General features: G+C 51.6%; 5 protein-coding genes and 1 non-coding gene across 6 annotated transcripts; 3 read left to right on the top strand and 3 right to left on the bottom strand.

Annotated features, from left to right (window-relative positions):
- Positions 1-539: 539 nt before the first annotated feature.
- Positions 540-7428, top strand: CLUP02_15548 (tryptophanyl-tRNA synthetase; the record flags this gene model as incomplete). Its single annotated transcript, XM_049294472.1, has 23 exons — positions 540-1301; positions 1363-2120; positions 2211-2512; positions 2580-2593; positions 2650-2655; positions 2706-2712; positions 2778-2801; positions 2884-2965; positions 3047-3355; positions 3432-4196; positions 4267-4834; positions 4916-5016; positions 5108-5192; positions 5258-5560; positions 5620-5658; positions 5720-5897; positions 5986-6080; positions 6137-6152; positions 6209-6284; positions 6333-6407; positions 6462-6667; positions 6726-6971; positions 7031-7428. 23 exons carry the CDS (start codon positions 540-542, stop codon positions 7426-7428), a joined length of 5415 nt encoding a protein of 1804 aa, XP_049151618.1.
- Positions 7429-7674: 246 nt separating this feature from the next.
- On the bottom strand, positions 7675-8753 carry CLUP02_15547 (3-oxoacyl-(acyl-carrier-protein) reductase; the record flags this gene model as incomplete). Its single annotated transcript, XM_049294471.1, has 3 exons — positions 7675-8349; positions 8405-8484; positions 8687-8753. The coding sequence occupies 3 exons, from the start codon at positions 8751-8753 to the stop codon at positions 7675-7677; spliced, it is 822 nt and encodes a 273-aa protein (XP_049151617.1).
- Positions 8754-9421: 668 nt separating this feature from the next.
- CLUP02_15546 (uncharacterized protein) lies at positions 9422-10797 on the bottom strand (the record flags this gene model as incomplete). Its single annotated transcript, XM_049294470.1, has 2 exons — positions 9422-9710; positions 9776-10797. 2 exons carry the CDS (start codon positions 10795-10797, stop codon positions 9422-9424), a joined length of 1311 nt encoding a protein of 436 aa, XP_049151616.1.
- A 910-nt stretch (positions 10798-11707) lies between these two features.
- On the top strand, positions 11708-11781 carry CLUP02_tRNA279. The gene has a single exon. It is a non-coding gene; the product is annotated as a tRNA-Asn (tRNA).
- A 295-nt stretch (positions 11782-12076) lies between these two features.
- On the bottom strand, positions 12077-12763 carry CLUP02_15545 (ribonuclease P protein subunit p29; the record flags this gene model as incomplete). Its single annotated transcript, XM_049294469.1, has 1 exon — positions 12077-12763. One exon carries the CDS (start codon positions 12761-12763, stop codon positions 12077-12079), a length of 687 nt encoding a protein of 228 aa, XP_049151615.1.
- A 49-nt stretch (positions 12764-12812) lies between these two features.
- On the top strand, positions 12813-13506 carry CLUP02_15544 (uncharacterized protein; the record flags this gene model as incomplete). The annotated part of the gene is made up of 5 exons (XM_049294468.1): positions 12813-12893; positions 12983-13016; positions 13064-13226; positions 13292-13416; positions 13493-13506. The coding sequence occupies 5 exons, from the start codon at positions 12813-12815 to the stop codon at positions 13504-13506; spliced, it is 417 nt and encodes a 138-aa protein (XP_049151614.1).
- Positions 13507-13522: the final 16 nt, after the last annotated feature.

Below are 13522 nucleotides of genomic sequence, written 5' to 3'. Positions count from 1 at the left end.
AAGTGCTTGATTGAGCGGGGCAAAGATGTCGACTTCGAGGTATCAGCGCAATAGAAGAGATTGGACTTTTGGGGTGGCTCCGGCAGGCTGAGTGTCGATCCTCTCAGACTTCCCCGCCTGTAGTCTGTCTACACAGCAAAAGCTGCAGGACTCGGCGCCAACATCGAAATGAGGCACGTGGCGCGGTCATCACGCAGATACATCAACCAATAGATCGAATCCATCCCCCAGCTCGTGGAAGCATACTAGCCCATGTGCTGCAGGCTGCAATGCATGTTCTTGAAGCACGTCAATATTCCTTCTCAGAGCAGCAGGCTGGCAATGCACGGTTGCCTCTATGACATCGGCCAGTCGCTTGATAGGTCGCCTGTTTGACGCTCTAATGGCTGCTCAGCAGCCATAGCTTAGCTACCTCAATGGCCCAGGGGTTTTCGAGAAGACAGTGAGACCATTGGCTTACCTCTTTCGCCAATGCGACCATGCCCGTCAACACCTCCCACGTATGAGAGCTTTCTTATTAATTGGTGGATGGGATCACAATGGCGACTTGCTTCATGGGACTTGATATCCCTTGCTATCCCCATCCCATCCTGTCTGGTTCAGCTCAACCCTCGCTCATCTTCGATTTCGTTGCTTTGACCTTCTCATTCCTATGTCGCAGAATGTCTCGTGACAACACTTTGAATGAGGAGCCTTTGGTCTCCCTCGGCGATAAACTCTGCCAACGCTTCGAGAAAAGCAAGTTCGATGAACGGGAACCATCGTTCTTACCAGAAGGGTGCATCGAGGACCTTATAACCGAACATGCTATTTCCCGTGAGCTTTTCGACCTATTCGAAGATGAAGCCCCGCCAACCCCAGAAAAGGCTTTGATTCGTTTCGTTCATGAGAAAGCGAAGAAAGTCTTTGCAATAGTTGTCTGTTGCGGAACTAGCGGAACGGAGCTCCTAACAACGATTAAGTTCTTCAAGACGAATGGTTTCAAAGATAGCGATCTACCTATCAAGAAGCCAGGCACGCCTGTCCAGGGCTGTTCCTCATGGACCTTCCCATTCCCATTTGACCGAATGCAAGATAGAGGCATTCGAAGGATTTGGAATGGATTCAAAATCGAAGGGTTCTACAACAAACAATGGTGCTTTCTGGCCCCTGTCTTCTCCAAAACGAAATTCCAGCACCATCTCTCCCCAGATTGTGTCTTTCCATTTACCTGGGTCAACAACATTGTCAAAGGGGGAATGTTTAGCCAGGTGCACGAAGTAGACATTCATCCTCAACACCAAGAACACCCAGAATTTACAGTAAGAACACCAACTTGAATGCAAACTTCATGAGGTGAAAGTAAGCTTACAGAATTTTCAGGTAGATGGCCAGCGGGCCCACGTCGCCATCAAAGAGATCCTTGTCAACAACGATCGACGTGACGAAATCGAGAAGAATTACGAAGATGAGCGGAAGGCACTGTCTGAGATCACTGACCTTCGACACAAGCACATCATCCAACGTATTGCGGCTATCACGCGGGGAGAAAGACGATACTTCATGTTTCAGTGGGCCGACGGAGGGAATTTGAGGGAGTTCTGGAAAGAGAAAACTCGGCCTGTTCTTACACCTGTTCTAGTGAAGGAAACGGTCACACAACTCTTGGGGCTCGCCGATGCTTTGCATGCCTTGCACAACTACAAGAATCAAGGCAACTACCGACATGGAGACTTGAAGCCGGAGAATATCCTCCGCTTCAGGAACGAAACAGTTGTCGGGATACTCAAAATCGCGGACATGGGCCTAGCAAAGCATCATAACGATAACACGGCAGTGCGTAAAAAGGCGACCAGTGCAAAGTACGGGACAGTCCGCTACGAACCGCCCGAAGTTGTCACCAATCGTCTTGACAAGGCAAGATCCAGGCTCTACGACATTTGGTCCATGGGCTGTATCATGCTAGAATGCATCATATGGCTGCTATATGGCTGCGAAGCATTAGACAAGTTCGACGACAGTCTCAGCAACGATGGCTATGATTGCAGTTTCTTCAAGATCAGGGAGATCGACGGAGCCCGCGTCGCAGAAGTCCATCCTGTGGTAGTGCTTTGGATGGACTCCATGGCTAATGACCGTCAGTGATGCAGAGATTCTGCGATTGGCGATCTACTCAACCTCGTTAGGAGCCGATTGCTTGTCGTTCCATTACTGATGCAAGCACCGACAAGGATTCTCAATGGAGCTCAGACAACGACATTCATCGAGAACCAACCGGACAGACGTATATCCGTGACCAGTGCCAGCCAAAACACACCCGAGAGTGGCCCCTATCGTGCTGACGCAGGAGCTATGCGGTCTGGACTCGATAATATCCTTCGAAAAGCGGATAACAACGAGACCTATCTCTCCATAGCCCAGGACCGTCGAAATATCAATGGTCCTCCTTCATTGACCATACCAAGATCGCAAATCACCAACTTGCTATCGCCTGGGGCGGCCGAAAAGCCTAGGGGAAATAACCCTTTCCTCGGTGCACTACAAGCACAACATGTATGTACAATATCAACATTTACATATTTCCACTGAAACTTCACAAGCTAAATCTTCCATAGTCTGTAGGTACTCGTGATCAACATCATCTTCGCAACACTAACCCTTGCATAACAGCATGACGTGAGTAGTTGATTGTGATACCTGGAGATGGAAGTAGAAGCTGACTTCAGATGTTGAGTATGTGAGTTGAGTACTCTGATTCCTTTGTTTAGAAAGTATGACATGACGCATTTCACTGACAGTTGTGAATAACCTGAAGGAGGTAAGTTGATTGAGTGTTCAATGTCATGTCGTTTTGAGACCAAATATGGTTTGACTAATGCACTTTGATTCGATGCAGCACGTAAGTTATTCCTGAACCCGATGTCCAAGCCCCTTCCCTCAACCCTGATCTACCACTAACCGCTAACTTGACTGGTGAGATAAGGCAGTAAGTTGAATTCTTCCTATCTGAGGTTCTCGGCTTATTCGTTAACTGCTCTTAGCTCAGCGATCACTGGCGTTTTAGTAGAGACAATGGCTTCGCCAGAATGTACATCACGAAAGCCATCAAGATTCCGAATCACCTATCGCTTCCCCGAGACCAAAATCTCTGTCGACATTGTGAGATGCTAGACATTCTGGCTACCGGGTTCTATTTGTCGGATACAGTCTCGGATGTACAGAATAGAGCCGGCGCATGTGGTTTCTGCAAGTTGCTTTTAGAAGCTTGTTTGACTTTCCAAAAAACAGGCCCTTTCCAATTGCATAGAGAAGGGTCTACTCTGAAAATCTCTGGGATTAATAATCCCATATTGAGTATTATTCATGATCCAGGTTCGTGAAGAGCCTCTTTGCTTCATTGGTTTCGTCTATTTGATCGAGTGAATTAGCTTACAGTTGATGCCAGATCCAAGTTCGACCAAATACGACAGCATCGGACTTCAGACTGGTTTCCCGAGACTTGCACCAGGCGGTCATCAGTTGCACTTCGAAGTGCTACGACAGTGGCTCCAAAGCTGCGATCATGATCTGGGCCATAGCGACTGTCTGCAAGCCACTGAAGTCAACCTTCCCACGCGGCTTCTTGAAGTCTCTGGTTCACAGATTCGTCTGTGGGAAACAAAAGGTGCTCGTGGAAGATACCTGGCGTTGTCCCATCCCTGGGGAGATCCCGCAAAACATCGACACTTCTGTACCTACATGAGCAATATTGAGAAGCACAAAAGGGGCATCGACTTTAGGGATTTACCTGCTACTTTCAAAGACGCCGTCACAACAACGAGAGAGCTTGGATTTCAGCATCTATGGATAGACTCGATCTGCATTATACAGGGGCCCGACGGAGACTTCAAAGAAGAGTCCAAACACATGGAAGACGTTTTCAGCTTTGCGTACTGCGTCATTGCGGCAAGTCGCGCTACTGGGCAAGATGATGGCTTTCTGGGACCACGACCCGACAGGAGATACGTCACTTTCAACCGAAACAACGGCGGTATTTATCATGTGTGCCAGCAAATTGACGACTTCGAGGGCGATGTGATAGAAGGAGAACTTTGCAAACGAGGATGGGTCCTACAGGAGCGAGCACTCGCGCACAGGACGATTTACTTCACCGAAAGACAAACGTATTGGGAGTGTGGTCAAGGGGTGCGCTGCGAGACGATGACAAAGCTGGATAAGTAAGTCAACTTGCTGTGCATGCCCGTATCTGACAAGACCTTGGCTCAAGCTGACACTTCACGTCTTTAGCAATGTTGCCGCGTTCCTCGGTGATCCACGATTTCCCACAATCGCCATGAACTCGTCAAGAGGCGCCAAAATTCATCTTTACCAAGACTTATACAAGCAATACTCGCGTCTGCAGTTTTCTCGAAATGAAGACAGACCATTCGGTATAGCTGGTCTTGAAAAGAGACTCATCCAAAGCTTCAAGACTCACGGCGGCTATGGTGTCTTTGACGACGGCGGTGGATTACTACGGCGGAGCCTTCTTTGGCAGAGAGCATCTGTTTCAGCCCTCGACAGGATCATCTTCCCTGCCGAAAGAGACCTTGAAGTCCCTACATGGTCCTGGATGGCCTACAAAGGAGGAATTGACTATCTGGAGCCTCCATTTGATGGCGTGGACTGGGAGAAGAGTGAGATCCAGTCGCCATGGGCTAACAAGTCGCCGGATGGGTTTTATCACACTTCGGACAAAAGCCTGGGAATCAGTCTCAGCGCTGTTGCTCGTGAGTTTTCTCAGCTCGACGGCCATCACTCGGCGAGCAAGCTCATCTTTGACAACCCGGCAAAAAGTGATGGCCAACTACCAAACGTGAGAGTGATTGTAGTGGGAAGGTCTAGAGACAAAACGCAAGATGTGCGGAGGTGTTTTGTTTTGCTAATCACCCCCAAGGCATTAAAGAGTGCTGGTGGATTGATGGTGTATGAACGAACTGGGGTGGGTTACATGCCCGACAATTGCATTTCGCAGAACGGCACACCAGTCAAGATACAGTAGCGGGAAGAGAATTGCATTATTATCTGACACTTTCGCTTTCAGCTTGAATAAATGACCACTTCTTTCCTCCACCCATGATTCCTCAAGATCCCTCAGAATACGTGTGGCTGTGCATCCGCGATCCAAGAGCGATGTTGGCCCCCACCGGGTTCTCACCGAGGGGGTGACCGCGGTGTGTCGGTGACTGCGGGGTAGCGGGGTACACACCGAAATCGAGCCGCACTTTGACTCGCAAAGGCAGGTGCACACCCTCACCCCGCCATTGACTCACGCTTTTCGGAACTTTTGCCCAGACAGCTCTGTGTCATCAAGCAATTCGAGTCACCACAAGAGGCGTATAGAAGACGAGTGACCAGCCGCCAAGACCCTGAAATCTTCTTCCGCTCGTCAATCGACACTCCACACCATCGACCGAGACCACGCGACACAATGGCATCCGCACCCGAAGCCCCGACCGCCGCCATCCCCGCCGAAGCTGTCGGGGACGCGCCCGCAGCCTCAGGAGGCCAGAAAGTCGACCCCTGGAACGTGTCTGGAGAAGTGGGTTTGCGAATAGTGCCGTATAAGTGAGAAGGGCATGTACTGACTCGAGGCAACAGGTCGGCACTGATGGCAAGGTCAAGGCCATTGACTACAAGGTAAGAATTACAGCCCCCCTCGTCAATGGAGAGCTCTAGCTGATCTCTGATCGCTGCATAGAAAATCGTCGACGAGTTCGGAACGAAGCTGATTGACGATGCCCTCCTCGAGCGCTTCGAGCGCGTGACTGGTCACAGACCTCACCATTTCCTCCGTCGCCAGATTGTCTTCTCCCACCGCGATCTCGACCTCATCCTCGACCGCGTCGAGAAGAAGCAGCCTTTCTTCATTTACACTGGTGCGTTGGCTTCAAGATGTTACAAAGTCTGAAGAACAACATAGGAAGCAGTATAGGCCAGGACGATGGCTGACAAGATTGTATTAAGGCCGTGGACCGAGTTCCGACAGCATGCACGTTGGTCATGCTATTCCTTTCCAGTTGACGAAGTGGTTGTCAGATGTGCTCGATGCGCCACTGGTGGTACGTTCTGCTTGGAGTTGCTTCTTTTGAAAAGTTAGTCGCTAATTCCAGCATAGATCATGATGACCGACGGTAAGAGAAAGCGCTAAAGAATTATCCCGGAACTCCCTTTTGACTGGAAGGCATAGATGAGAAGTTCCTCTTCTCTGAGAAGAGAACGGTCGAGGAGGTTCAGCACTACACAAGAGAGAACGCCAAGGACATGTAAGACTTCCAGCATTATCCGCAAGTATGCGTTTTAACATTGTGTAGCATTGCGATTGGATTCAACCCCGAGAGGACCTTCATTTTCTCCGACTACGACTACATGGGCGGCAACTTCTACAAGTAAGTATCAACTTGCGCGCGACAAATCAGAGACTTAAGGCTGACTTGTCATAGGAACGTTACTCGTGTGGCCAAGAGAATCACTCTTAACACAGCCAAGGCCGTCTTCGGCTTCGACGACAGTTCCAACATTGGCAAGGTTCACTTTGCCAGTATCCAAGCCAGCTCCTCCTTCGGCAACTCATTCCCCCACATCTTTGGCGATGACGAGGCGAAGACTTCTCAGATTCCTTGCCTTATTCCTTGCGCCATTGACCAAGGTTTGTCTTTCCTGCCCAGTATAGCCATAAAAACGAGATGAGATTAACGTCAAGACAGACCCCTACTTCCGTGTGACAAGAGATTGTGCCGCCGGCCTGCGCTACGCCAAGCCCTCCCTCATTCACTCTCGTTTCCTCGATGCTCTTCAGGGGCCCGGCTCCAAAATGTCGGCGTCGATTGATTCAAGTGCCATCTTCTTGAACGACACACCCAAGCAGATCCAGAACAAGATGAACAAGTATGCCTTCAGCGGTGGCAAGGTTACTGCCGAGGAGCAGCGCGCTGAGGGAGCCGATCCGGATGGTAAGATCGCAGACCCAGAATGTGATTTTGTGTGCGTAGTAGCTAACACCAATATTCAGTCGACGTCAGCTACCAATACCTGCGCTTCTTCCTCGACGATGATGAGGAGCTGGCCAAGATCCGCGAGGACTACCGCACAGGGAAGATGCTCACCGGCGAGATCAAGAAGAGGTGCGCCGAGGAGCTGGCCAAGTACTGCACGGCCTTCCAGGAGAGGAGAGCCAAGGTGGACGAGGAGACTGTCAACCTCTTCTTCTCCCGGCGGCCGTTGTCCTGGGGCCTTGCCGAGAACCTCAAGTCCATCCCTATCCGCGAGGCCAACAGCGATGGCCCCACTGAGGGTGCCGACGGCAAGATGACGAAGAACCAGCTCAAGAAGCTAGAGAAGCAGCGCCAAATTGACGAGAAGAAGGCCGCCAAGGCAAAGGAAAAGGAGGCTGCCAAGGCTTCCGCTTAGATGCTGAGAGATGAACAGGAAAAAGAATATACCCAAGATTTATTGCTTGCGAGGAATGCCTCAATTCTTGATGTGACATGGGCATTCTCTTCCGGACAAGTAGGCGATGATTGCGAAATGTTTTAAAGCTTGAGCAATATGTTCCTGTCTGCCACCGACTACGTATTGGACAACAGTCCCCGATATCAAAGTACGAATTCTCGTCGACTCCGCTCCATCCTCTCAAACAGGATATGCATAACCCCCTCAGTACATCGCCCAACCACCACTGGCACTAATAACCTGCCCACTAACCCACGAACTCTCGGGACCAGCAAGCCACGACACAATCCTCGCAACCTCCTCCACCGTTCCCGTCCGATTCTCCACCGGCGTCTGCCGCCTCTGCATCTCCACCAGCTCCTTGGGAATCTTGTCCAACATATCGCTCTCCACCGGCCCGGGCGCAACACAATTCACAGTCGTCCCGTTCCTCCCCAGCTCCCGCGCCCAAACCCGCGTCAGACCCTCAAGCGCAGCCTTGGAGGAGCAATACAGCCCCAACCCAGGGAACCCTTGCCGTCCGCCAACGGAGCCGATGTTAATGATGCGTGCCTCCTTTGAGGCCAGGCGCGGGAGAAGGGCCTGGGTTAGGAGGAGCGGCGCGCGGACGTTGAGGTCGTATACTTTTGCAAAGTCGGCGGTGGTGATGTTCCCTAGCGGCGCGTTGAGTTCTGTGCCGGCGTTGTTGATTAGGATGTCGATGTGGGCGTCTGGGCCGAGCCAGGCGTCGAGGGCGGCGAGGACTGCGGCGGGGGCGGTTTCTGAGGAGAGGTCTGCTTTGCAGGATACTGCGGAGGGGGCGTGTGGGAGGGAGGTGATTTGTGTGATGAGGGATTGGACTTTGGGGGCGCTTGAGTCGGAGGTGTAGAGGAGCATTACCTGTTGTTGGTGAGCGAATGCAGCAGTAGGAGGGTGGGACGTTGGAGGGACTTACGGATGCGCCTTTGCGTGCGAGGTCTAGAGCCATGCCTGCGCCGAGTCCGCGGGATGCTCCTGTGACGATTGCCGTCTTTCCTTTCAGCGGTGTCATTTTAGGAATGTCTTGGTGATGAAGTCGTGGTATATTGGTCTTGATGAAGTTGATAGTGTGCCTCAGATAGATGAATTCAACCAAGGAATCATTGATGCTTTATATAGGATTTCAATGACGGCCGCTTTGAATGCAGCTTACTTTCGCAAGACGGCAGTCTCATTCGTGCAGCCCCGTCTTACCTACCGTGTAAGTCGGTATCACGGGCCGTGGCCGTCGTGTATCGGCGATCGGGGCTCCGCATCCCCGACATTGCTTAACGCCGATCGGGATCTCACAGCTCCCTCGCCGCAAGGCCATCGGCGAAGGAAGAGGAGGATCGCCGCCCTTGACGGAATCCTACATGTGGCGCTTAAGTACCTGAACTAGTCACTTCTTAGCTGACAATGATGGCAGATCAATCAAGAGCCAGCGTTTCTGTGGTATGGTAAGTTTTTGAAGGGATCCTTATCTTTCATTGTGATCTCGAGCGAGTGTAGTTTTTCTACAGGTGAAGGATTGTTACTACCAAAGGGCTTGAACTTCTTGAAAGAAGGTTATTCGCACACAGTTATCTATTTGATATTCCTGCAAGTCTTTAGAACTTACGAGAGTGCTTCTCCAATGCAGCATCATGAGTGAAAAAACTTCAAACATCAATGGAATTGTGTTTTGCGGTGTTACAATAAGCTCTAACCGCAGTCACCCCGATGTGCTGGCCAAGAGAGTTTTATTCAGTGTAAAATCCTGCAGAGATGAAACACTTAATTTGGTGTATTAGAGATAATATTCTGTTACAAATTACACCTTGTGGCACGACTAAACTAAACAACTATCCAGGGGTTTCTATCCCGGTTTCCATCCCTTGTGCGCCTCCTCGTAAAATCATAGAATACGCGGCGGCACGCCAACTTTTCCAATAGGAAGGCAACACGATCAAAATCAAAAGGTAGTCTGCAGCTTCGGATAGTCCTTGGCCCGCGCCTGTAGGTCCGCAAAGATGGAAGCCGAGTCGTCACCAGAGAGGTGCTCCATGCGCTTTTCGTCCTCTTCGGCAATCTCCTCGAGAACGTCCTCTGGGTTCTCCTTGCCAGCCTTGACGTCTTTGGACTTTGGCTCGACGGCGTTCCCGATTCCAGACTGGCCAATGAAGAGGAATTGAGCATAGGGGTAGTCGAGATGCTCGGGCTTGGTGTTTGTCCACCGCAGGTCGCGGAAGTCGTTCTTGATACTAGATGTCAACCTGTCAGCGCTCCACCTCAGCCTTAGGGGGGGATTGATCCTGATCTTATGTACCTGTCTGGGAAGTCGGGAGTCTGATCGAGACTAGCGTTTGCAGGGCCCTTCTTGTAAGGATTCTTCGTGCTCAAGATGAAGCTCCCCTTCTCCTTGAGTCCAAGCTCCTTCTGCACCTCGCCAAGGTCAGACGGCAGGGTGAGCATGTACGCGAGATGGCTATCGCTTCCAGTAGAGGTGATAACGTAGACGCCCTCTCCAGCCGGTGTGGCAGCAGGCGCATGCGATACGCCAGACTTAGTCTGGTTGTCAGCACCAGAGAGGAACTCCTCCTTTAGCTCAGCAAAGGAGGCGCCTGCCTTTTCGACAAAGACCATGAACTTGTCGCGGTCGGTCTCGGGAAAGACCTTCTTCGGCAGGGCCAGCAGGCGCGTGTTGCCCGCGTCGCCAATGGGACCGTCGCCTAGCTTGGAGTCTGTGCCGATGGGGCGGAGAATCATGTAACTGCGGGCGATATCATCTATTTCCTCGGCCCCGTCGGTGTTGACGCGGGCACGGAAGAAAAAGTAGATGATTCCCTTTTCGAGAATGGTAGAGGGGACCTTGTCCTTCTCGCCCGTCTTCTCTGCAGACTCTCTGTCCTTTGACTTCGCTTCTGGCTTATCCTCTGTCGTGGATTCTTCGGTATTTTTCTCTTCACCTTCCTTTTCTGCTTCCTCTACCTCCTCCACCTTTTCTGCCATGGCGGCCTCTTCTTCCTTGGTCGGCTCCTCTGGCTTCGTCGAGTCGTTGGTGGCCTCTTCTTCACCATCCTTCATCTCCGTGTCGGCGGCATCTTCCTTTGCCCCAGTCTCTTCTTTGGTCTTTCCGGTCTCTGCGTCGTCCTTCTTCTCAAAGGCCTCGTCAATGGTGGTCTGACGAGCAGAATCATCATCCGACTTCTTCGCACGCTTGGCGTCGGGGGATCCGCCGGCAGCGTCTTTTTCGATGCTACGTTTCTCACCAGCCGCAGTTGAAGAATCTGCGAGGCCATTGGCATCGGTGGCACTGTTGGCGCGCGATCTTGTTCTTGTGGTGACCATGGTGTAAATCGATGGTGGTGGCAAGATGTGTAGTTGGATGATCTGAGTGGATTTCTTTCTTTCTTGGAAGAAGAACAAAGCTTAGGAGAGGTCAGTTGGGCTTGTTTGGTATGTTAATCGCAGTAAAGAAAGAGGAGAGAGTTGAGAGGGAAAGAAAAGGTGTCGAAAAGTGCTGGTTACTGTGGTGAGCAAACAGCTTCGAGGCGGAATGCGCGCGACTGGGCCAGTCCCGTCTAATAGAGTCCTGATGTCATCGGCGTGCGGTCGCACGCGTCGCGTTTCTTTTTAGGATAGGCAGGTAGCCGCCATTATGTAACCCGACGCTCTTTCTGTGACGTGCCACGGTTCCATCTCGCGAATTCGTCGCTTTCGTGTCTTTTCTTCCGCCATCAGGGGCGCTGATGATTGTTGTTCCATGTAAGTGGCAGGATGTCGCTTTGAAACCTGTGTGTAAGTCAACGTCGGCCTCACGAACGCGATCATCAAGTTGAGCGTCGCACGCTGTCGTCTAATAATCTTGTGGTCTCATCAATTCTATAAACCCCAATGGATTTTTCAGATCTAACTTCGAATTCGAGCAAACTTGAGAATTAATCTTCTTAACGATGAGATTAGTAAAGCGGCATGCCAGGTATCGCGTTTTGGTGATTGCGAGCTGACTTAAAAGGCGCTCCCAAACATCACCGGCAAGGCAAAGACGGCTAAAATTGCGTCTCAATCGACCGACGGACAAACGAAGCATGCCGCCTCGCGATCGCAGCTTCGAAAGACGAGCTGCATCGACATCGCGGTCGCTCTGGTCGCGGTCAGCGCTTGCTCAGTCGCGGGCGGCCTTCGTCAGGAGCGGCTCGAAGTCTGGCCCCCGCCTTAGGCCCGGAACTGACCTCAACCCTCAACAACAAGCATCTCATCCCCGATGGCACAATTGGCTAGCGCGTCAGACTGTTAATCTGGAGGTTGGTGGTTCGAGCCCACCTCGGGGAGGTTCAGTGGTTAGATTCCACATCTCAGAGTGTTCTTATCGTTCTTTTTGCACTCTTCCAGCGCTTTGGACACGTTTTGGAAGCCTTTGACCCCCGTCTTCCCTCCACTGAACGGTTATCCCGCGCTCTTGTTTCCTCCATTCCTACGTGGCCCAGCCTTCATAGCATTAAGGCGCAATTCATTAACTCGTACTTGTTTCCAGCAATTAGGTACCGGCTTTTTCTTTGGGTCATTCATTCAGTCGACGAACCATGCCTAGTGCATGTCGTAACGCGTCATGCACCGAATGCATGGCTCATAAGTTTTTAAGGTAGTGAGGTTTGAACTTTTTGTTTGCGCGATCCGCCCCGCGCATCAGAAATTGGTCACCGAGAACCTCGAAAACGAATTGGCGAGGGGTGCCTTGCGCGACAGCCTCCGTATCCGGCTCCTTGACGGGTATCTCGAATTTGAACCATGTGCCCTCTTTTGGGACAATCTTGATGTCATTTTTTGGTGTTATGATCTCGAACGCAAACTTGCCGTCCTTGATGATAATGCCCTTAATGCCAACCCGACTTGGACAGGAGCTACGCGACACTTCAACCGCAGCCCCGTGGAACTCGGCAGCGCTTAGTTTTGCCGACGCAGAAGGGCCGCCATTGTAGAGCTCAGAGCCCAATATTTCCTCAATGTAGCCCAGCCAAAGGCGGTGGAGGGGCTCGAAGATGGAGTATTTTTGGCCCTCGCGAGGTACTTCGTAAAGGCCCCGCCTGTGTCTTTCGCGAGCCGAGAGTGGCTTCGGCTTGAGCTTTTGTTTCCTTTTTGATTCCTTGCGGGCCTTGCGACGGGTCTCTCGGGCGTTTGACGGTGGTGGTGGCGAGCTTGGTCTAAGGTAGAGCGGTCTGTACTGGATTTTCTCGGAAAAGAGGCGGTTGGCGCTGTCGGGAGAGTGTGCCCGGGCGAGGAGAGCCTGCGTAATGGGCTGGTTTGAGGGGGCCATTTTGTTCCCCAAGTCTGATAGAAGTCTGCACGCGTTCAATAAGAGCAGGATGTTGTTGCGTCCTGGTGTAGGTGTGCTGGCGCAAAAAGTCGCGAAGGTGGTGATTGCTTGTCAAAATGCAACAGTCAAGGTTGGCGCTGGAAAGATGGAAAATTAAATGTTAGTGCCTCCAGATTAAGGGTGGGTACGTATCTAACTCCAATTGGTGGCAGGCACCAGAAGCAGGGTGGCTCCTGCAGCAGCAACATGGATGGTTAGTGTTTGTTCACATGCCGAAGCCGCTAAATGCCACTTGAGCAGGAGCTCGGCTTAACAGAGGCGGGCAGGTGGCACTTGACCTCAACGGTCCACCAAGAATTCCCCCCCAGAACCCGGAGGGCAATGACAATGCGACTTGGAGGCTCTCCGGCGCATCTTCCACACCACACACATCACCCAGTCTCCTTTTCTCCAAGTCCCAACAGTCCGTCACTTCTCCAACGCCACCTTGCGACTTTGATCGAGGGACCCGAGACACAAGAACGGTAGTCTCAATCCTCCGCCGTGTACTTCCACTGTCGGCAATGGCAAGGGACCTTTGACGGACTGTTTCGGAGCATCCCAGAACGACCAAGCTAGCACTGATATCAACAACCACGGACAGACGGGCCGAGGTTCGACGATCTACAATTCCCACGCGCCCTCTTTCCCCGACCTTACCTCACTCGATACCCCACGAACACCTCGAAGACGTCACAAACTGACCAGACTCGCACCACA

The sequence above is a fragment of the Colletotrichum lupini genome, chromosome 8 (genome assembly GCF_023278565.1).
Source record: "Colletotrichum lupini chromosome 8, complete sequence".
NCBI lineage: Eukaryota > Fungi > Ascomycota > Sordariomycetes > Glomerellales > Glomerellaceae > Colletotrichum > Colletotrichum lupini.
This window is presented reverse-complemented; position numbering and strand designations above follow the sequence as displayed.